Here is a 23,470-nt window from a genome sequence, read left to right as displayed (position 1 = left end):
GTGCCCTTTTTAAGTGACCAAAGAAATTGGAGCGCACATAGGCCCCCTCCCACGCTCATTTTTCCCCAAAGTCACCAGATCAAAATTCTGAGATGATTATTTCATTCACCATAGTCAAAAAACCTAATAACTATGTCTTTAGGGACGACTTACTCCCCCAAAGTGTCCGTGGGAGAGGCTGCAAGTTACAAACTTTGACCAGTGTTTACATGTAGCAATGGTTATTGGGAAGTGTACAAACGTTTTCAGGGGGATTTTTTTTTGGGGGGGGGGGGCAGAGTTGAGGGGGGCTTCGTTAGAAGATCTTTCCATTAAGGGAATTGTCATGGGGGAAGCAAATTTCAATAAAGGGAGCGCAGGATTTTCTAGCATTTTTTGAAAAAATAATGAAAAAATAAATATGAAAAGTTTACTTCAACTGGAAGTAAGGAGCAGTATTAAAACTTAAAACGAACAGAAATTATCAAGCATATGAGGGGTTCACCTTCTCGTAATACCTCGCTCCTTAGGCTAAAGTAATTTTAGTGATTTCAACTATTTATACTACGGCCTTTGTGATTCGGGGTCATTGTTAAGGAATTGGGACAAAACTTAAGCTTTAGTGCAAAGACCAAGGTATTGACTAGGGGGTTAACCCCCTCACATACATATTAAAAACATACGAATATAGAAGTTCAATACGTAAGTTAATTCGTATGTTACGTATATTTTTTACTAATGAAAACGTTCGTAAAAAATTAAAAGTTTTATTTACCTTTTTAAGTAATCAAAAAGTTGGAGGGCAACTAGGTCTCCTCCCCTGTTCCTTTATTCTCAAAATCTTCCGATTAAAAACCATGAAAAAGCTATTTAGCCAAAAAAAATTAATATGCAAATTTCGTTTTTATTATTTATGTGCGGAGAGCCAAAATCAAAACATGCATTAATTCAAAAAGGTTCAGAAATTAACACCCCAATTTTCCCATCCCCAAGCTGAAATTTAGTTTATCCAAGATGTTGTCAAAACTAAGAAAGACCTGCACAATCCAAGCATCCTCTGAAAAAGCTCGGTTTTCTTTAGTAAAACTTTGGCTTTTTTATTGCTATATGGCTCGTTTTTCGGTTTTGTTTGTCATTTTAACTTCATTTGGAAAACAATGGCTCCAAATTTACATCCCCCTCCCACCCCCTCAGGATTTTGACAGAATTTTGCTGTTAAAATACAATGAAGTAGATGACATCTATTCTCTTTTAAATCAACAGGCTGTACAAATACCTTCACGGGACATTCTTTAAAAATGAGTGCATCACATTTACAAAATCAATGAAATTATCATTTTTTAACAATAATCATATAAGAGAAAAAATTGTTATTGAAAAAAAAAACCCAAGAGAGAAATAATTTGTGAGAAATAATTGGTGTTTGCAGCCTACCTTAATTACGTAGCTAATTAAAGGGCTTAGAGGAAGAACATACAGGAGGTGTTTTTGAAAGCCTCCATTTAAGGATTTTGGACAATAATTATTACAGTGATATCGTTTTATGCTTCTAAACTTTTCTACTTAAGAAATGGCACTAAAAGTGCTTTTTAGTGCTCTATCACACTTACGAATGGTAGAATTGATAAACATCACGTATATAGGAGCAATAGCTTTCAAAGGAATCATTAAAAATCACTCTTCAAAGCTTTGGTAACCCACTAGCCTCAGCTTTTCCAGTTGAAACATGGCACGAATAGTCCCAATTTTAGAGCCATTTGGAATTTGCTGATGGTGGAATTTGTTTGTAGGACGTAGATTTGAGCAATATCTTTTATATGAGCTAGAAAAAATCTGTCTACGATATTGTGGTAATCTGCTAATGCCACCCCTTGAGAAATGACACAAAAAAGCCATTTTAGTGCCATATGGCACTTGCAGATGGCGGAATTTACAAAAAGTACATATACGTGAGAAAAAGCTTTCGAATGAACCATTAAGAATCTCTATGACGTTCTGGTAGCCAACTAGGACTGCTGAAAAAAAAGAACGAAAAAAACGGGAGACAGATCAACGCTACCGATGCAAAAAAGTTATTTTCATTGTTTGTCAAGAAGGGGAACTATGATTTCCTTGTATAAGGTTTTCGACCATACTGCTTCCAATGATAAGCTTTTCATATTGATCTGACGCCATTTTTGAGGGGTTTCAGACGTCTTTTCAAAATCACCATAAATTTCTTTTCGCAATAAACTTTTACTTTTAAGACAAACCGAAATAATAGTTGCCATTCCTGAGTCAGTGTCAGATGGTAATTTTTTTACTAGGCACTTTTTTTCAAAACGTGTTTTGAACTTTTGGTTAAATTTAATTTCCGTTCAAATGAGCAATTAAACATATCTCTATGATGTTCTGGGCATTCACTAGCCCTGGTGGGAAAAAAAAACGAAAAAAAAAAAACGGGACAGATCAGTATACCCATGCAAAATAGTCGTTTTCCTTGTTGTTCTAGGAGGGTGACTGTAATTTCCTTATTTAAGGTTATCGAAAATGCTGATTCCAATGGTACAATGGTTCAATTTTTGCCTTTTTCAAGGGGTTTTACGTTTTTTTTTATAAATCGCTATAAATTTCTTTTCACAATAAACTTTTACTTATTATTTACAATTCGAAATAACATTTACCATTGGAAAATATATTTCAGATGGCGATTTTTTACACTTGGTAGTTTTTCTCTAAACGTGTTTCCGATTGTCTATGACCATGAGGGGGAGGTCGGGGATGAGGAACGGAAGTCTCATACGAAATATATTCTGCTCATTTTGAGGTTTACTGTTACTCTTTACTCTCATGATAACAACTTATATGGATTTTTTGGCATTAAAATCCACCCTTTGAGGCATCTGCCCCCCTCCCTCCCTACAAAGCATCCAGAGAACCCTACTGTAAAGATTTCAAGCTCCCGTCTACAAGTATTTAGAATTATTTATTTTTTGCCAAAAAAAACGGTCATGGATGTCTGTTGTCTGTTGTGCCTTTTTTGTTTCCTTTATGGATGATCGTATCAAAACAAGGATCCTAGAAGATCGGGAAATGGGCTCATTCGAACAAAAGTTAAAAGCTTAAGTGCCGTTTCAAGTGATCAAACAGAAAGGAAGACAGCTAGACCTTTCTCGTGTTCCTTTCCCCTCCCAAAACATCCAAACGAAAAAGAGAGATTGCCATTTGTTTCATCATAATTGAAAGGTCCAATAAATATAAGCATGTTTTACCTTGAGTGTCCAAAAATAAAAAGAGCATTCAGGTAAAATGGCGCCCGGGGCAGCTACCCCCTCTTTGAGTGGCTCTGCTCTGATGCATGCTAGAAGCCTAAGAACCTGAAGATAGAAGATACCAAACCACAAATACCAAATTAATCGGTATCATAAAATTGTTGAACGTCTGCATTATATACATTTTATCTCTACCATTGACTTAGTAACTTGGATGACGCTTTCTTAGGAAACGCCACCTATTTTATAGCAAGAATTATTTTATCCTGCAAAGCGTAGGCACGGTCAGATAGAAAAAGGACTTGCAAGGTTCTTTAGATACTGGCTGATGAAAACTGATAGGTTACTTAATTTTTTTTTTTTTGGGGGGGGGGGGACTAGACAGTTGGTAAAACTGTGATAAACCTAATATGCTAGTTCTGATTTGGATTATTATTTTCATACTCATGGCATTTTTAATTTTTGCACCTGTACAGAGCTTAGCCTGCATAAATGTGGCTAAGATTCTGTGGAATATGTTAGGCCCCAGCTATTTTTACCAAATAATTCTGGAATAATTGGAAAATATATTCATAATTGGAAAATATATTCATAATTGGAAAATATGTTCATAATTGTTTTCATTCGTGAATGAACCCTCCTTATAAAAATCTGCATGTATACTCTCTGAAATAATGAGTTAGTATTATTGTATGCTACCCAAAAAGATCTAGGACCGTATAGACAGAGCCTGGAGTGTAGAATATACCTATTATAGTATTATTAGAAAACAGTGGCTTCATAAAGGATACATTAAGTTATTATATCTACAATTTGGGCTGTTGAGAAAGAATCAAGAAATCAAAACATAATTCCTATGGCTAAAGTTTAGCCTATAATAACAGACTATTCAGGTAGTTAAGAAACAAATTTACCTTCTAAGTCAGAAATGAACTCTCCCTGTTCAAACTGTGTTAACTATGAATATTCTGCTATTAGGCCTATAAAGTAAGAATTGTTTTCTTAACGTTTCCTTATGTGAAGGAGCTTATATTGGCCTATAGGCTACCTTAAATTTGGATTCAAGATACAATTCTGACTATAGAGGTAAGTTTTTACTGAAGAGATAAGTTCTGGCATATGGAATTCTGTTAGACAGCTACCAGAGAGCAAGGGCATTAGTGTTGTGTCTATCCAAATTCTGACTACTCATTATAATCTTATGACACTAACTTGGCATTCAGCAGAGAGAGACTGAAACCAGAGTTTTGCTTGGATTCCCAATAGGCCTACTAAGTGCTTGAGCCAAACACAAAGTTCTATCTGAATAATCAGTAAAATTCTAGTTAATTGACTTCTTCCTATCTTGGAAAGGGTTTAGATGAGGAAAATGAAACTTTCAGGGATGAGTCTACATGCTAAAGTATGTCCTGGGAAGGTATTTTAAAGTGCCCACCTTTACTCCTTCTCCCTCTTGAGGGCCCTGAAATCACAAAATTTTGCTAATCACAAAATGTTCCAGTTGGGACAAGGAGATCAGGAAGAATATTTTTGGACATTATGTTGCCATATTTCCTCTAGCATGTAAGAGTAATTAGCATCAAATTATGTAAATCATCATATGTGTATGTATGAAGATATGGCATTTGTTTGAGGCCTTCAACCACTTTGATTGCCCTTTGCTGAACTCTGTCTTTGTTTTCTTGGAGTAGGGTGACACCAGGAACATTCTAACCTCTATGGGTGGGCAAACTAGTTCCTTGTAGAGCTTCTTAAATACTTTTGGGTATATTCTGGAGATAGTTCTTTTGATCTTTCTGAGAGATTGGAGGGAAGACAGCAATACAGATTTTATTTGGGTGCTGAACCTAAGTTGATGATCAACAACAACAGTATTGATATTATATTGGACTATTGGTATCAAGGAGTATCCTATCATCAATAAGTATCAATATTCTAATCATTGTTTATATAAACAACAGAAATAAACAATAATCAACCTCTACTTGATAATCTGAACCATTTCATAATACCATTTTTGTCTTATTCTGCTTTTTATTAGACAATTACTTTATTTGTGATAAGTGCCATGTCACTGAATTAGTATTGATTATCTTTCAACTGTTTTTTTTTCTTCAAAGTTGTAATAAGTGTTGCCAATATTATTCCAAAATCAACAGTAAAAAGTGTTGGCATGTCTGATGAATTGGGAAAAAGACCTGAAAAGCGCGTTCAAGAAAGCCCCTCCAGGTCAGACTGCTGTATGAAATGCCTGACAGGCCTTGATGAGAGTTCTAAATGTTTGCAGTGTGACTCTTCCAGCAAATGGACATGTGCTATTTGTTTAAATTTGAATGATGAAGAATTTGCTGCATTGAGCTTGGCTACTAGTAAGCTTGAGTGTGCATGGAATTGTTCTAAATGCCTTATAAGCCCACCAACTCATGCCTCCAGTGTAGCAGACATAATGTCTGCTGTTACAGCCACCATGTTGCCATTCCAGACAACTATCACCCAGACGCTAACTGAACTGGTCAATAGTACCATGGATACATTGAAAGCTGACTTCAAACTTTTAAACACTAAAGTGGTTACTATTGAGCAAAATCTCTCGACAAAGTGTGATGAAAAGACTATTGGTTGATTGCCCAAGAAGAAATCAAATCTGCTAATGTCTCAGCCCTGAGTGCATCCAATATTATATGATTAGTTTGAGCTGAAAAGAATCGTGATAGTCGAAAATTAAATATTATTGCACTTGGAATACCAGTGTCTGGTGACCCATCTATTTTTATTCAATATTATTTAGTGCAGCAGTATTACATCAATCCTGGTGAGCTAATTAATGTTAGATGTTTGCCATCTCGTCCAAATTCAACCCCAAACCAACGTCCTCCACCGGTAATTTTTACTGTGTCCAATTTCAAGGTTAAGAAAAAAATCCTTCAGAAATTGTTTGAACTCAGAGCGGACGTCCAGTTTTGATCCGACCAATCCAGGGAGGACCGCCTTAAACATAGAGAGCTTGTTCAGCAACTGAAAGAGAGAACAGCGTCAGGTGAAAAAAATCTTGTAATCAGGAACTTAGAAATCATCATAAAAAACACTGCAAATCTGCTGCAGACTGCAGTTCCACAGCAGGGGATGATTTTGGACTAAGCTGTAATGTTTCTCATCTGGATAGACTCTTGTCACCAGATGAGAGTGTAAATAGTTTGTTTGTTTCAGTTGATGATGATGTTTCATATATTAATGAGTTGTCCTCAAGAAGTTCCCATTTTTTCAGTGCTAATTCAACAGTTTCTTCTGGTGCTTCATCAACTGAGCCTCTTTCTGCTGGTGTATTTTTTGCTAATAAATCATCTCTGCACAGTGCAAACAAAAGTGCAACTCGTCATGCAAATGATATTGGAAAATTAAGGATTCTTAGTGTGAACACTGATGGCCTCTTCAACAAGGTTCCAGAACTCCATCTCCGCCTAGCAAAAGAAACAGTTGATATTGCAGCCATATCTGAGATATGCCCCAAAAATGTAAAACAGCCTCTTACAGCCCAAGCACTTGAAATCAGTGGATATGAACTCATATCTAACATTGAGTCCAATGCCTGCAGGAGAGGTGTTGGAATATATGTAAAAAGCAGTTTCAAGGTAAGCCCTTTGATTCCTTCTTTCCATTGCTGTGTTTGGGTTGAGAATGTCTAGGTTAGACTGCAGTGTGGTAATTCTACAATGGTGGTTGGTGTGGTTTATTGCAGTCCTAATACTCCCTCTTGCCTTGAATCAGAACAGTATATTGCTAATATCATTTCTGATATTATCAAAGACTCTTGCAACCAACATGTGGTGATTCTTTGAGACTTCAATTTTCCCGATTATGATTGGGTTGATGGTTCTGGTTTTTCAGCCAAAGAACTTGTCTAACTAGCAAACTACTGAATAGGAAGAATCGAACCTGGAAACACTTCAAAAAAAAGAAAACAGATGCAAACTATCAGAAGTATCAAAAGGCATGGAATGAGGCCACCAATTCCATCAAACAACTGAAGAAGAGACATGAAGAAAGGTTAGCTGAAAATATAAAAAATAATCCCGAGCTGTTTTGGCAGTATGCTTCTGTTAAATGTTGAAATAGGCACTCTGTCCCAGATTTGACTCATCATGGTCAGACAGAATTCTACTTGTACACTGGTCGTGGCCCCTCCTCTGATGCAATGCACTTAGGACATTTGATTCCATTTTTGTTTACAAAGTAAGTTGTAGTTTTAGGATTATTGTCATAGTTTATGACAATTATAATTTATATATTTGTCATAGAAAATATTATATTTTGTAATATTAAAAATATTGTTTGATAGCTTATAATTATGTATTTATATAAATAATACATACTTATGCTCTAATTTTGTATTTAGCTCTATAATTTTAAGTTGATTTCATATTCATAATAATTAAAGCTAATACTAAAGAGTTGATTATGCGACTACCTAACTAAACAAATATCTTTTTAAAAATAACTTTGTATTTGATTTTTTAAATCCTGTATTATTAATTATTTTAATCATTTGTTCATTTACTTGGTGCTTCAATATCTGTAGATATTATTTTTCTAAAAAAAAAAAAAAAAAATCCAACTAGAAAAACAAAGCAAACGATTATGCTCTGAATCTGAACCTGTTTTTTAGTTTGATATTTATGCTTATTTATCACGAATATATATACACTTGGCAATCATGTAAGTGGTGTTTACTATTATTTAAGGGTAGTTATTCGATGATACCGTTGGATCATGTAAGGGATATTTTTGATGATGTAGAGGAGTCATGTAACGGATTTTTTTTTTTTTTTTTTTTTTAAGTGTGGATTTTATATTTTCTCTGGTATTTTTTCAAAATAGCAGACAATCATTAATGGCTATTGGCAAAGGTTACGAATAGTGGCTCTCCAGAAGGAGACATACAAGGACAAAAAGAGAGGGGTTTTTAGATTGCTAATTTTATGCTCCTTTTTATGAACTTGTTCGCGTTTTTGGCAATTCATACCCACCCTCCCCTCTATATAGCCTTAGGCTATATACAAAACAAACAAAAAATAAAAGTTGCTCCATTATATTCCCTATTTTATGCTCTTTTTCATTATAATAGTCGTTGCCCTGGTAATGCCCCCGCCCCATTCCATTGATGGAAACATATATAGCCCTAATAATATAGTTGTTTATTGCCGGTTAATTCGGGAAAAATAGAAAAAAATGAAGTATTTTTAACTTATGAGCGGGTGATGGGATTTTAATGAAATTCGATGTTTGGAATGATATTGTGTCTCAGAGCTCTTATTTTAAATCCCGACCGGATCTGGTGACATTGGGGGGGATTTGGGAGGGGGGAACCTAAAACTTGGAAAACACTTAGAGTGGAGGGATCGGGATGAAACCTGGTGGGAAAAATAAACACAAGTCCAAGATACATGATTGACATACCCGAAATGAATCCGCTCTCTTTGGGGTAGTTGGGGGTGGGGTTAATTCTGAAAAATTAAAACAAAATGAGGTATTTTTAACTTACGAACGGTGATCGAATCTCAATGAAATTTGATATTTAGAAGGATATTGTGTCTCAAAGCTTTTATTTTAAATCCTGACCAGATCTGGCGACATTGGGGGAAGTTTGGAGTGGGGGAACCTAAAATCATGGAAAACGCTTAGATTGGAGGGGTCGGGATGAAACTTGGTGGGAAAAATAAGGAGAAGTCTTACATGCGTGATTTACATAATCGGAATGGATCCGCTCTATTGCTGGAGGGGGGTAATTCTGAAAAATAAGAAATAATTACTTATTTTTAACTTACGAAGGAGTGATCGGATCTTCATGAAACTTCATATTTAGAAGGACCTCGTAACTCAGATCTCTTATTTTAAATCTCAACCGGATCAAGCGTAATTGGGTGGGGGGGCAGCTGGGGTGACTGGAATCTTAGAAAATACTTATACTAATATACTTCTCTTGAGGCATTCCACTTAAAGCCTTTTCGCAGGTTATCTTAGTGACTTGACTATATAGCTGAGCCATTCGAAAGAGGAGAATTTTTCCAGTAGATTCAAAATGTCTTCTTAATTATTTGCATTAGATATTCGAAACCACGGCTTAAGAAAGCTGTGCTTAAACATGGTATTGACAATGTATTCATTAATTTTCTATATGAGCTTTGTTAAAATTCAATTGAAGACAATGATCAACTGCAAGAAGTAGTTAAGAGACATACAAAGCAACGTCGCTCACTTGTACATGCCCAATCTTGCAAAAAGAAAGGAGAAGGTTTTAAAAGAAAGCGGCTTGTTCAAGCGGTTGATAGTTTCTTTTCATTGTTACTGCCGATCATTGCAGGACTTGTAAACAATATTCTTTAGATGGCTAAACCTCACTGATTGACGTCAATTGAACTCGCTCTTTTACCAACAGAGCACCAAAAAGGCTAAGGATATTAAGGTGAAGATTCCAGGAAATGCTGAGAGAAATGTCGAATTAAACCTAAACACAATGAAAATGCTGGCTGTCCAAAGGGTGTATCCCAGGAAGGACTTAGGCTATTGAGTTGGGGTTTTAAGTAATTACCTATTATTAACTACCTGTAGCTTACCAATCGCTTATATTAACTTCTGGAAGATTAAAAAAAAACTTCTTTTTTTAGACAATTGGATATCCGCATTTTGTAAGTTTTTACGCAAGTGTGTCCATGCAAAGTAAAATCTAACAGTGACAAACAAAAAATAACCTAAAAAACCAATATGCTTAATAAAGGAAACAAAAAGTGCTTTAATTTATAGGGTAAAAATTCCATTAAACCTTACAGACCGGGACACCGGGACACAAATGACGACCGTGACATAGGGAATATAAATGACGACCGGGACACTTAAAGAGAAATTACAGACCGGGACACCGGGACACAAATGACGACCGGGACACCGAGACAGAGGGAATATAAATGACGACAAACAATCGTGGTTTTTTAAGGGGAGGGGATCGTATCTATTGCATCTTGTCCTATCTATTCTATCTTGTCCTATCTATCTATTTCTATATCAGGAAGTCTGGATCCTCTCCTCTGAATTTATCTGAAAAGTCTCTGAATATCTGAAACATGTGTCTAAATTTTAAAATAGATTTAAGCACTTTCCTGCTAAAGTTGGTTGAAGCGGCGAGGTGGGGGGGGGGGGAATGCCTAGGAAAATCACAATTTCCATGCCTTATTTTATCAACCTACTTGCTCCCCTAAATTCAAGCCTAGCCTATCAGTGTTGAAAGTTTTACAAATGTTCTTCTGAAAAGCTGGTTCTGGAGTGGAATTGCAGGGGCCAAGCGCTCTCTTTGTGCCCCCAATAGTATTCTTTGAAAATCCTTGTAGGATTTCACTCCAAGCAAAGAACAACATGCATACGCGTCTGTTCAAACAGATATGTATTGTTACGTGGCTCAGTTTATTCAGTGTCTCTCTTATCCTATTTTAGCCCCGATCACAGGCGAAGAAATCATTCTGTAGCTCTACATCATCCATAATTTGCAGAAAATACTTTCCCACGAATTTTGCCGTGGGGGATAAAAAAATTGGTAGTTTGAATAGGTTTATTACAAAATCATGGGAGCTGACTTATTGCCCTCCCTCCATCCCCCCAACCAAAAAAAAATTGTTAACGATATTCTATCTAATATCGTTATTGTCGTTTGGAAATGATTTTGGAAATCATTCCAAAAATCATGGGAATTCAGTTTAATAGCTCTCTCCAGGGGGCCTTATTCGCGATGAGGTGGGAGTGGGTCGGGGAAGAGGGTTAAGTGGGAGGATCTTTCAGTGGAAGAATTTATCATGATGGAAGAAAATTTTCAAAAAGGGAGTGCAGGATTTTTTAGCATTATTTAAAAAGAAACAATGAGAAAATGAATAAAAAATACTTTTCACCTGGAAGTAATTAGTAGCATTAAAACTTAAAACGAGCATAAAATATTACGTATAAAAGAAGGTTTTCTCCTCTACAATACCTTGCTCTTTACGCTAAAGCATTTTTAGTAGTTTCAAATATTTAATCTACGGATTTTGTGATTCAGGGTCACTCTTAAAGATTTGGGATGAAATTCAAGTTTTAGTGTACAGAGCGAGGTATTGACGAGGGGGCAAACCCCCTCTTATACATAATAAAAAAAAACGTAAATATATAGCCCAATTTATATATTTCCCATGCCTTAAATTGAATCAACTTGACGTAATCAAGAAACGGAAAAACACATGTGAAATATATCATTTGGGCTATATATTTGCACGTTGGGGAAGGTGGGAGGATAAAATATAATTGAAGCGCCTTTAAAACGTGTTAACTAGAATTCTTCTACACATTATGAAGTAAGAATTGTTTTCTTAACATATCTCCTTCTCAACAGTGCCAATTCTAGGCTTATACCAAAAAGATCCTTGAATTCATTCAACATATCCTCTTGATAATCATCTTTGAATCTAAAATACAATTTATGAACAATTACGTCAGCTATTCCGAAAGTAATTTTTGCTTTGAAATAAAAAAAGCAAGATGATTTGTTTTTTAAGTTACGCTTTCGGGATCTACACCCTTAGCCTAAAATTCATCGCAGTTTATCGCCTGTTGCCAAAACTGGATTTGATTTTTTTTTTTTTTTTACATTTTCATTTTTCAGTTCTTGTCAGTTTGGATTTCGCCAAGTCAAAAAGTTTTTAAGACTTTTTGGGAAAAATTGAGCTTACAGCCCGCCCTTTTAAACTAAACAGACTATATTGACTTTTTCAAAAGATTTGTTAACAGAGTAAACGTAGGAAAAACAAAGAAAAAGAAAAAAAGCAGTCAGCGAAAAAAGGCAGAAAAATAAAAAAAAATCGGTTTAGTATCTTCGAAATGTATTCACTACCATTTTTCTGCATATTATGAAGTAAGAATTGTTTTCTTATTACGTTTCCTTCTCAATAGGCCCAGTTCTAGGCTTATACCATATTTTGTTTTCTTTTTCATTTTTGTCTAATTTAAATACTAAAATAAGGTACTGGTAAAAATCAGTCAGTGAAAAAAAAGAGAAAATCGTAAAAATTTCTGTTGAGAACGCCGTTCAGCCGTCATCAGTGAAGGAATAAGATTTTTTTTTATACAAAGTTACTAAAGTTTAAAGTCTAACAGACAATTTTTACAAATTTGACGAAACAAAAACTAACACAAGAAGTCCCTTTCTTGAATAACGGTGAAAAAACAGTTGAACATTAAACCCATATTAAGTGGCATATTAAATTATCAAATGGAAAAATTTGTGGTCTAGATTTTTTGAGAGGAGGTCGTGGCCCAGCTATTTGTAATTTTATACCCTTTTCCATTGATATGTGTTCTTCGTTGTTTCTTCGTTCTCTTATGTTTTGTCACCCTTAGCTAATCTGGTCTCAGGAAGTAAAATTGATTTTCTTTTGCCCTAGCTTGTTCTCACAGTATTTGGAAGTCTTCTTTTTTCACTCAACAGAAATAATCAGGAAGGGGTTTTTAAAAAAATTAAAATTGATTTTGCTGTACCTTTTATAACTTACTACTGAGTCTCAATAAATATCCCCCCTCCCCCTTCCGTTATGGATATTACAGAATCATGTTTTAATTTTTGTTCATTTTAAGTACTAATGGTATAAAATTTTACTCCTTTACTTCATTTGTCTAAAACTGCTTGATTCTATTAATTCTAGATAATCTATAGCAGCGTACATAAAAGGCGTCAATGCATATTTTATTGGAAAGCTGGCCAAGTTGGCTCCCCAAACAATCGTTTAGTATCCAAAATAGAACCTATTGTTTTGTTATATAGAGGACGTCATTGTAAATTACAACAATTAGATTTGATCAAGGGCTTTGACGGAGGTAGAGATTAAAGCGTTCTTTTGGCGTGCTGAAAGTAATTAGTACAAATAAGAACCTATAATCACCCTCCAGCTGCTGAAGGTACTGTTTGATGTCTAGCCGTGACGAAGGTTTTTTTAAAGCCGTTGTCAAGGTTGGATTGGCTAAAACCAGTCCTGGTTTTCAAAATCATGTCTAGGGTGTTAATTCTCCTGGATGTATGAAGTGTCAACCGTGGTGTTAGAAAAGATCCCCTGAGGACCAAACGAGTTGGGAAAATAAGTTATCTTGCTAGTACTCCTTCTGAGGATTAAGCATTGCTGAAGGATGGGGAGTAGAGATAGACTCTCCCCTCACTTTTGACAGACGAGTGTTGCCTGTCCAATCCGATCTTGATATGATGAATCAATCTTGACGATTGATGAAGCTGGCGTTCTTAATATGGTGGAAACTAATGATGGGCACCTTGGCACTACCAAGGAAGACTTATTCTATGAAGGCAAAAAGAGATGGGAAACCCCTATCCCGGGGTACCAAGCTTGAAAGGGCGTTAATAGCTGTGTGGTAATTGTTTCATTCTTTCTTTTTACGTGGGGGGAATGGGCAGCAGTTTTGACTCAGCTTTGTTAGGTTTGTCCAAATTAGTAATAATTATGTTAATAGTAACAATAAGGACTTTGATTTCTTTCTAAAACATGAAAATATCTGGAGTTAATCAGCTTGCCTTCAGAATATCCCCAGATTTGTTTTTCTCAGCAGAGAAAGATGCTTCAGACAGTGAAATTTTTATCTTCCTGACCTAACAGGAATTATATAACAGTCTGCAAATGGCCTTTATACAATCCTTTTTTATATCCATTTTCATTTTCTTTGAAATTTCAATCTGTCGAAGTTGCAATCTCCTTGACTTTAGACGCTAAAAGCTTTTTCTGAATGATCCTCATAAAAGCTTATTTTTTATTCACTTTTTTAAAGTTGCCATCTCCAGGTATGGAAAAAGTTCCAAAGCTGCCAGTAGCAGAATTCACCAGAATTCCAAAAGCTGCCAAATCTACCAAGAAATTTCAAAATCCGCCAACAAATTTCACTAGGTCATGAAAGATGCCAAGTATAATTGCTACTCATCTACCCCACTTTTCCGTGGCGGGCCATCTCCCTGGCTCCAGGCACTAAGACAGTCCGCGAATGGCCTCCCTACGGTTTTTTTTCAGATTCTGTTTTTTAAATGGCCGCAGGAGGCTTGATATTTTTTTTTGTATTGCCATAGGAGGCACTAAAGTATTTTAGAAATGGTCTTGATAGAATTGTTTTCTTATATTCTTTATTTTTTAGATGGTTACAGGAAGTTTTTGATGTTCCACTTATAATCCAAATTACTGATGACGAGAAATATTACTGGAAAGACTTAAATTTAAAAGAAGTAAAAGAAATGGCAGTCAAAAATATAAAAGATATTATAGCTATTGGCTTTCACCCAGACAAGACGTTCATTTTCAGAAATTTGGAGTATATGGGGTAATTATTCTTTTATGTCTTTTTCACTATTTTATCAGTTTTATGTCAACAAGAAAACAGATAAATTGAGAGTAAAAGATATAAGTCAGGATATAATAACATTACCGTGTCTATGTAATAACATTACCATGTCTATGGTGGATGTTAGTTATAACAACTTATAGTTTTAGCATAGTAGCATGACCCATTAAAAATATCGGAAAAATACATTAAAAATTTAATTATTAATTAATACAAAATAAAATAAAACAACCAATAAAAAAAAATGAGAGAATTCCTCAGCATTTAATCTATGAATAAACACTGAAGGATAGTATTAACTTCTTAAAATACATCAAAGAATATACGTTTAGACAAAGGCTGACGATTTTATTGCGTTAATTATATAACACGCAATTGCGTTTAATATATAGAACCTCATAATTTTGAACGTTTGGCATATAAAATGTTTAAAGTTATACTATGTTTTCTGTAACTTGCAACCAGATATTCTCCAATTCGTGTGAAAATTGGTCAATATAAAAACACTTGTCATATCTTAACATTGGACAATCTCTGTTGCTAGGTTAGAAAAAAAAAACAAGGCTGAAACACCTGAAGAACACCAATTACAAAAAATAAAAATTTAACAAACAACCACAAATTATTAACTGAGAAAGATTAAGACTGAAATGACCGGAGAAAACAACTATTATAACAAATAATTATAGAACAACAGTAATTATTAACTGAAAAAGAATCGTTAAAAAAACTGTAAAAATCAAACAGTTCGTGGTAACGAACTGTAGTAAGGAGCAACCTGGCTCAATAGTAACCGAAACTCTAAAAAATGGATTTTTTTATAAAAATAGTTATATCAAAAGAATTGCATTGTAATGCTGATTTTAAATATATAAGTTTAGACTTACCCATCAAAAGTCACGAGCCGGAGAAAATTTGCCTTATTTTAGAAAATAGGGAGAAACACCTTTTAAAAGTCATAGAATCTTAACGAAAATCACACCATCAGATTCAGCATATGAGAGAACCTTTTAGCAGAAGTTTCAAGCTCCTATCTACAAAAATGTGGAATTTTGCATTTTTTGCCACAAGACAGATAACGGACGCGTGTTTATTTATTTTTTTATTATTTTTTTTTTTCAGGGATAATCTTATTGATCCAGTGGTCCTAGAATGTCGTGTGAGGGCTCACTTGAACGGAAATGAAAAGTTCTAGTGTTTTTAAGTGACCAAAAAACTGGAGGGCATCTAGGCCCCCTCCCACGCTCATTTTTTCCCCAAAGTCATAGGATCAAATTCTGAGATAGCCATTTGATCCAGCATAGTCGAAAAACCTAATAAATATGTTTTTGGGGACGCCTTACTCCCCACAGTCCCCGTGGGAGGGGCAGCAAGTTACAAACCTTGACCAGTGTTTGCACATAGTAATGGTTATTGGGAAGTGTACGAACGCTTTGAGGGGGATTTTTTCAGTTGGGAGGAGGGGCTGAGGAGAGGAGGTTATACGGGGGGAACTTTCCATGGAGGAATTCGTCATGGGGGAAGGAAATTTTCATGAAAGGGGGAGCAGGATTTTTCAGCATTTTTTAAAAATACAATGAAAAAATAAATATGAAAAAGTTTTTTTTTTCAACTGAAAGTAAGGAGCAGCATTAAAACTTAAGCGAACCAAAATTATTACGCATATGAGGGATTCACCTCCTCCTAATACCTCGCTCTTTACGCTAAAGTAATTATATTAATTTCAACTATGTATTCTACGGCCTTAGTTATTCAGGTGTCATTCTTTCGGAATTGGGATAAAATTTAAACTTTAGTGTAAAGAGTCAGGAATTGACAAGGGGGTGAATTCCCTCATATACGTAATAAAAACATTCAAATATAGAAGTTCGTCACAAAAGTTAATTCGTGAGTTCCGTAAATTTTTACTCATAAAAACGTTCGTAAAAAAATTAAAACTTCTAGTTGCCTTTTTAAATAACCAAGAAATTGGAGGGTAACTAGGCCTACTCCCCCGCTTCGTTTTTCTCCAAATCGTCCGATCAAAACTATGAGAAAGCCATTTAGCCATAAAAATAAATTTATATGCGAATTTCGTTTTAATTATTCATGTGCGGAAAGCCAAAATTAAAACATGCATTATTTCAAAAACGTTCAGAAATTAAATAAAAAAAAACAAGTTTTTTTTTTACTGAATGTAAGGAGCGAGATTAAAACTTAAAACGAACAGAAATTACTCCGTATATTAAAGGGGCTCTTCCTTCCTCAACGCCCCGCTCTTTGCGCTAATTTTTTTTTTACTGTTCTAAAAAGTAGAGTTGAGAGAAGGAGTCAAACTTATTTGTTTACGATTTTTGTACAAACCGGTATTTGTTTCCGATTTTTCTTCATTACAGTTTCAGCATCAATTCAACTTTTAATCACAGTGAGTTTTATGTACCCAATTTATTTCTGTGCTTAGTTTAATGTAAACCATAGCCAAAAGTCCGGTCTCACATAGATATGAGTCAGTAAAGAGGAGGAGGACTTTCATAGATTCATCAAACTGGCAAGGATAGTTATCAGCAACTGAAAGATGGAATTTCGACCACTGTTTACGATTGCAACTATTTTCAGCGAAGTCTTTCATCGATCTTCCGGTAAATCATAAAAATTACTAAATATATCCAGTCTCTTATAATTATATGCAATGCTTACTGTAAAAAAACGTATATTCCCTCTGACTACCGGAAATCTGTTGACTAAATTGTTCGTGAATATGCTTGCCTCAGGCTTCAGCTGTCCGTTGCATTACGCAAACGCCAGATTAGTTACAGACTTGTTCCAATTAAATAGGTAAGGTGCTACTACTTAGAATTTAAGAGTTGCAAGATATACAAAATGTTTAAAGCAAATACTAAGATATTCAATAACAATTGTTGTTCAATACACAAATCACACGCACACGGAAATTTATATGGGGTTGAGGAGTGCAATAGTAAATACAAGATTGATTTGATAATTTGAATAAGAAGTGCGTTCGAATTAGGGAAATGATAGATTTTGAAGGTGGTCCTGGAACCAAAGTACCCCCCCCCCTTTCGTACCTCCCTGATGCTAAAACTACCTTTGAGCGTAATGCTTTATTTATATACTTTTTCCGAGGCTCGATGTTTAAAGTAAAACTTCAGGGGCTTATCTTGAATGAAAACAGTCGCATTGGTCATGAAGTCATTCATTTGTTGATTCTATCTACCAGTAACTGAATTCGATTATTCAAGAATAAGAAGGAGGGGGGTTATAGTCAAAGCACATACTAATGTGAGTTAACATTTCAGGCAAAGCGTTGGTTTCCAAGAGACTCTTGCTAGAATCCAGAAACTGGTTACGGTTAGCAAGATCAGAGGCCAGTTTGGTTTTTCAGATAGTGACTGCATGGGAAAGGTAATGTAGATATAGGTATATAGATATATGTGTATATTTCTGACTCTGGTACTTCACCATTACTTACATTATATTATTTGTAAATTATATGTCTAATAATTTATAAATTCTTTGTCTATTCTTTCCTTTTGTGACAATAATGTCATCTTTTTCGTCAATATTTCATGAAGTTTATTCTTTCCTTTTATGACAATAATGTCATCTTTTTCTTCAATATTTCATGAAATTTTCATTTCAAGTCTCAAATTTTTCTTCCTAAATCAAATCTCAAATCCGTTTACTATATTTGTATTTCCAACTCTAGTGCTTCACTATTATTTATAATATATCTTTTCTTATTATCTACCTGTGCATTTTTTCTCGAGAACGACTACAAATTTTGTTTTTTTAAATTGGCACACTGAGATTTTCTGGCTTGAAAAAGCGATCTAGATGGGTCATGAGTATAGGAAAATTTGTTAAAAAAGATAAAGATCCTTCTGAACCATTGCTGGCGCATAGGGTGTCGTGTCGACGTTTCAGTTGCTGAGTGTTTTTTACAGGGACAAGTAGTAAGCTTGTCGCCCAACCCTGCTGCAGATGGGATCGAACCTGGGTAATCCGTATTGCTGGGCTACAACAGGTTGAAAAGTCGTTTAGAGCCTTAATTTTTATTTTCATGTGAATGACGGTCACGTTCGTATGCATTTAAAGAGCAACCTGCATCATTGTTTTTTTCCTATGGGATACTTTATCGTTTTTCGTACCTATGACGCATGCTAAATTAAACTATTCAAATAGCTAAAGCAAAGGCATGGAATAAGCGATAGCGAGAATCGCATTGAGTATTTGGCATCCTACGACTTAATAATAAGACGATTATTATGCTAATAAGTGATTTGAAATTTCAGAGGGTGTGTGCAATGCAGCATGCCTGTATATTACTGAATTATGTAACAACATAATTAAGGCGAAAATATAATTACTGGGAATAGCTGGAAAAGAAGTTTTATTGCTATCTATGGCGTCATGCGAAATTACTCACGATGATGACTGAATCTGAAAAGATAAAGCTTAAGGCATGGACAAAATGTCTGTGGCAATGATGAACGAAAGTACAGCACAGCGAGAACAGTAGTGAGAAGACATGTCACAACAACATCACAGGCATGGCAACATCCACTCTTATCCTGAGTGGAAATTCCTTTCTTGTCATAATTTGGCCTAAAAGTGTGAGCTTTTTGAACGGTTATTTTTTAACGATCTCCTGTAAGGACCGCAGTGGGGACATCTCCTGAACTAATCTGTTAGTAGCCTTTACTCGTCTAGGCGAATTACTATAACTAATTCTATATAGGGTGCTTAAAAATCTTCTTAAGAAAAGTGCCCGAAATTTATTAAGGTAACCAGTCTACTTTTAACCTTTGGAAACTAATTAAGTCTCAGAAGATTTATCCACTTTATTAGAAATTAACAGAAGGTTTGAATTCAACCTTCAGCTCAGGAAAGTCGGAAAAGAGAAGACTTGTGAATACAAAACATACTGGATCTTGACATAACAGCATAATTTGAAAGGAAGCTTGGCTTGTGACTATTGTGAAGTAAAAATATGTAAAAGGAATTGGATTCAATGAACTTTTGTTCTTAATTCTAGAAAATAAGAACAAAAAGCAAGTTCTACAACCTTTGCAAACGCAATCTAGGTGAGCAACAGAAATTACCAACACTAATAGATCGAAGTGATGTGGTCCGTAGTACTGGGCTAGATAAGGGGAATGCTCTTGTAGAATTTTCTACAAGTACGTTCACTGTTGACGATGGCTATTTACCTGAACTCCAAGACTCACACCCAGGAAGCGAGCTCCACAGTATTAGCTTCACGCCAGGAACTGTTCTAAGAGCAATGAAGGGCATGAAAGCGTCAAAAGCGCTCAATCCTGATGGCATCCCGCACTTTATCTTGAAAGAACTGAGAGACGAGCTATGTGAACCTCTGGCAATACTTTTCCAAATCTCATTCGAGCAATGCAAGTTTCCTTCTTCCTGGAAGCTATCCCATGTAACACCTATTTTCAAAGGAAAAGGGAAACGGAGTGACCCCGAAAATTATCGCCCGATCAGCCTCACTTCACCATTCCAGAAAATCATGGAAAGGGTCATAGTCGAAAAGTTAAACTCGCACCTCGAATGGGTGATAACCTAGTGCGGAATGCAGTACTGAATTTTATCTCAAGAGCTATGATAGCAGGTGTGAAAACAATGTTTTTACTAGGCTAGGACTCGAGTTTTTCAGCCGTGAGGCGATATTAGAAGCTAAAGAGATTATCTATCGCAAGTCGGAATTAGGGGAACGTGTAATAAAACACGTAAAGGACGAGGATAACTTGATGGACATTGCGAAGACGTTCGCTCGCTGTGCCAAATAAAAGAGACAGCTTCCTGAGTTTCTTATTTTTGAGCCCCAAGAAGTTCCGGCCTGCAATGAAGAGATCGCTGCTTGTGTAGTTCATTGTCAACGAGATGAATCGCAAGTTCAATGGCCTTCTTGACCGTTTGAACCAGAAACCATTACCGTGGCCTGAAGGCAACCCTGTTGCTGCTCAAGCTAATGAGTACTCCTTCTCCTCCGTCTTACTCAGTAGTCTTGAAAAAGCCTCCTCCTAGCGTTGTTCCCGCAGAAGAAAGCAAAAACTTCCTGTCGAATATTTGTGGTGATGCTTTGAATGATGACGATTTTGAACTCCGCCGAGGGAAGTACGAATGGCGCCTCGTAACTAAGAACAAATCTAAAGCAGCAGTACTAGCAACATCTATTAACAAAAAATCGCCGGAAACACTGGCAAGCGTTAAAACGCCCACTTTCATCGGTATGATCAAGTTTGTCCCAGCTCATATTAATGGTGACGCGCTTAAGAAATAATACCGAATTGTGAAAAAGCTGATCAATGTGGCAAAACCAGATCTTTCAAATTATTCTTCTCATCCCACCATTATCTGATCCACGCCATGAAAAACCCTCCTAAAATTGACTTGGAGCGGTACCCCATCAAGACATTTATCTTTCTCCCAAAGCGCTGTTTTAACTGCCAGAATTTTGTCATATTTCTGCTACCTGCTCTAGCCAGCAAATTTGCTCTCGATGCTTAGAAGGAGGTCATGGCTCTAGCCCCGACCAGTTCTTTGGAAACCCTATAGCTTGCCATTCCTTCAAGCGCCCCACAATAATAAAAATCGTCAGTGAGCTGAAGCGGCCCAATGTCTAATAGCCCAGCCTGTGTCAAAATTACGTCATGGAACATGAATGGAGGAGTCCCCAACAAACTTGCCACAATTCAAAAATATTGTGCAGACTGTGACATTATGTTTATACAAGAACATATGCTCTCTCCTCACAATATTTCTCTTAAAGTTCTCGAACAAACTTACTTTTTATTTCGAGCCCAAAAAATTCGGTCTTTCGGACGCCCCTCCGGTGGCTTGGCAATTATTTGCCACCCGTATATTGAAAGTAAGGTGTTATTTACGCATGATCACTTCTTGGCTATATCTTCCGGCAGTATCGCATTCTTCAACGTATATCTTCCTACAAACTACCATGATGACAAATCGGAGCGAAAGTTTATGAACGCAGTTCGCGAACTAGCGAAGTGCCTGAAGTCTGTGACCCAGAGAGATTTTCGTTGCCTAGTCCTGGGGGACTTCAATTGCAACCTGCTTGACAGCACGTGTGCCCTTAGTCAGCTTCTAAACGGCATCTTTGATGACAAACTTATCATCCTCCCAAAAGACAGTGATTACTCCTTCGTTCATAATTCTGGATCCGTTTCAAACATTGACCATACGGCCTGCTCCAAGAATATTAACGGAAGTGTAACTGTTCTAAAAGACGCTGTCTTCGCTGATCACTTACCCCTACTGGAATCTCTAAGCATAAAACCAGCTCTGTGTCAACCCAAGAACGACAAGTGGAAAGTAGTAAGTGAATGGGATAAAGTTAATACTACTTTGTATCATCAGGTGCTGAACTCACTTCTTGTAAAGATACGAATCCCCTCCCATTTACTCCAAGTGAATTCGAATTTTGATCCCACGGATGCGAGAGTACTCATCAATTTTTTTTGTGCCGAGACTACTCACTCGCTTCTCATAGCTGAAAAAAAGCAGTTCCTACTAGAAAAGTTAAAATGAAAACAGAAATTCACAAATTCTTGCAAAATCCGGCCCTAGTTAAGTGTTGCAACGATGCTAAGTTTTGGTTTAGAATCTGGCAAGATTGTGATAGGCCCAAATCTAGTCCTGTTAACTCTGTCTGTTTATTGACTAAACGAAAATTTGACAAGCAACTGAAAGCTCATGGTACCAAATTAAAAGAAGAGTACTCCTCCAGAATCGTAAGTGACCCAAAACAAATCGGGAAAGCCCGGCTGAGCGAACCGGTTGCCAAAAAACCCCGTGATTTGATAAGCGAAAAAGATTGGGGATCGTACTTTTCCAACGAATTCAGTGCCCCCGACCCAAATACGTCTAGAATCGGTATTATCCAGCCAGTGTGTCCCTGATTTTGTCGTTACTTATGGAAGCGTACATGAAGCTATTTTAAAGCTGAAGAAGAAACATTCCCGTGGTGTAGACGAACTGTGCGCGCTAAAGCTGCTACACGGTACTACTATGCTTATTGAATATCTGACGCTGCTACTCCAGATTATTTTCACCACTGGTATAGTGCCTGACTCTTTTTTGTCGGTTTGCTCTCGCCCATCCTTAAAAAAGGGAAACCTACAGACCAATGCTCCTCGTACAGGCCAATCACTGTTGCTCCAGTGCTCTGTAAAGTTCTAGAGATCTTAGTCTCAAAATAAATTCAATATTCGTGCCGAATGCCTGACCACCAGTTCGGTTTCCGACCGGGTCTGGGTTGTGCTCACGCTCTCTTCAGTCTTGCCGCTATTCTAGCAGATTCTCACGAATCTGGTGACCCTATAGTGATTGGTGCTTTTGATGTGAGTAGAGCGTTTGATTCGTCGATTCACGCTCAGGCCCTTTTAGCCGCTTACCAGCAAGGTGTAAACCTCCGTGTCACTAGCGTACTGTACGATATGTATTGCCGTTTTTATCCCCAAGTTTGTACAATAACAGTGTTTTAAATGCCCAGGCATGTGTAAATGTTTCATGTATCTCCAAGAATATAAATGTGTCGCTACTTACATATGCGGACAATCTATTAAATCTAAGTCGGTCTATTAGGGGTCTGCAATCGAACTTCTCGATCCTGCGTGATGAATACCGAAAGATCGGCCTGGCTTTCAATACTTCTAAATCTGCAGTTCTTTTTTTCAACGATAGTCCTTCTCAGCCTGAACACCTCCTGCTGGGTAGCGAGTCAATTACCGTTCATCTCAAGTCGTGTATCTGGGTTTACCCATAGGCTGTAATCTTAATGAAACTCGTCTACTGCTCGT

General features: G+C 36.4%; 2 protein-coding genes across 2 annotated transcripts in view; both read left to right on the top strand.

The window, feature by feature from the left end:
* The first annotated feature begins 3,543 nt into the window (after positions 1 to 3,543).
* LOC136031442 (tryptophan--tRNA ligase, cytoplasmic-like) overlaps positions 3,544 to 23,470 on the top strand; it is an 85,328-nt gene continuing 65,401 nt past the window's right edge. Inside the window, exon 1 of the mRNA XM_065711031.1 lies at positions 3,544 to 3,572. Within this exon, the coding sequence (XP_065567103.1) occupies positions 3,559 to 3,572 (14 nt within the window). The 5' untranslated portion in view covers positions 3,544 to 3,558. The remainder of the gene's footprint in view (positions 3,573 to 23,470) is intronic.
* The window catches only part of LOC136031441 (tryptophan--tRNA ligase, cytoplasmic-like), a 30,948-nt gene continuing 14,862 nt past the window's right edge, over positions 7,385 to 23,470 (top strand). Inside the window, exons 1-3 of the mRNA XM_065711029.1 lie at positions 7,385 to 7,460; positions 14,427 to 14,609; positions 17,927 to 18,032. Coding sequence (XP_065567101.1) covers positions 7,423 to 7,460; positions 14,427 to 14,609; positions 17,927 to 18,032 — 327 coding nt within the window. The 5' untranslated portion in view covers positions 7,385 to 7,422. The remainder of the gene's footprint in view (positions 7,461 to 14,426; positions 14,610 to 17,926; positions 18,033 to 23,470) is intronic.

The sequence above is a fragment of the Artemia franciscana genome, chromosome 9 (assembly GCF_032884065.1).
Source record: "Artemia franciscana chromosome 9, ASM3288406v1, whole genome shotgun sequence".
NCBI lineage: Eukaryota > Metazoa > Arthropoda > Branchiopoda > Anostraca > Artemiidae > Artemia > Artemia franciscana.
Note: the sequence above shows the minus strand (reverse complement) of the source record. Positions and strands in the feature narration are given on the sequence as shown.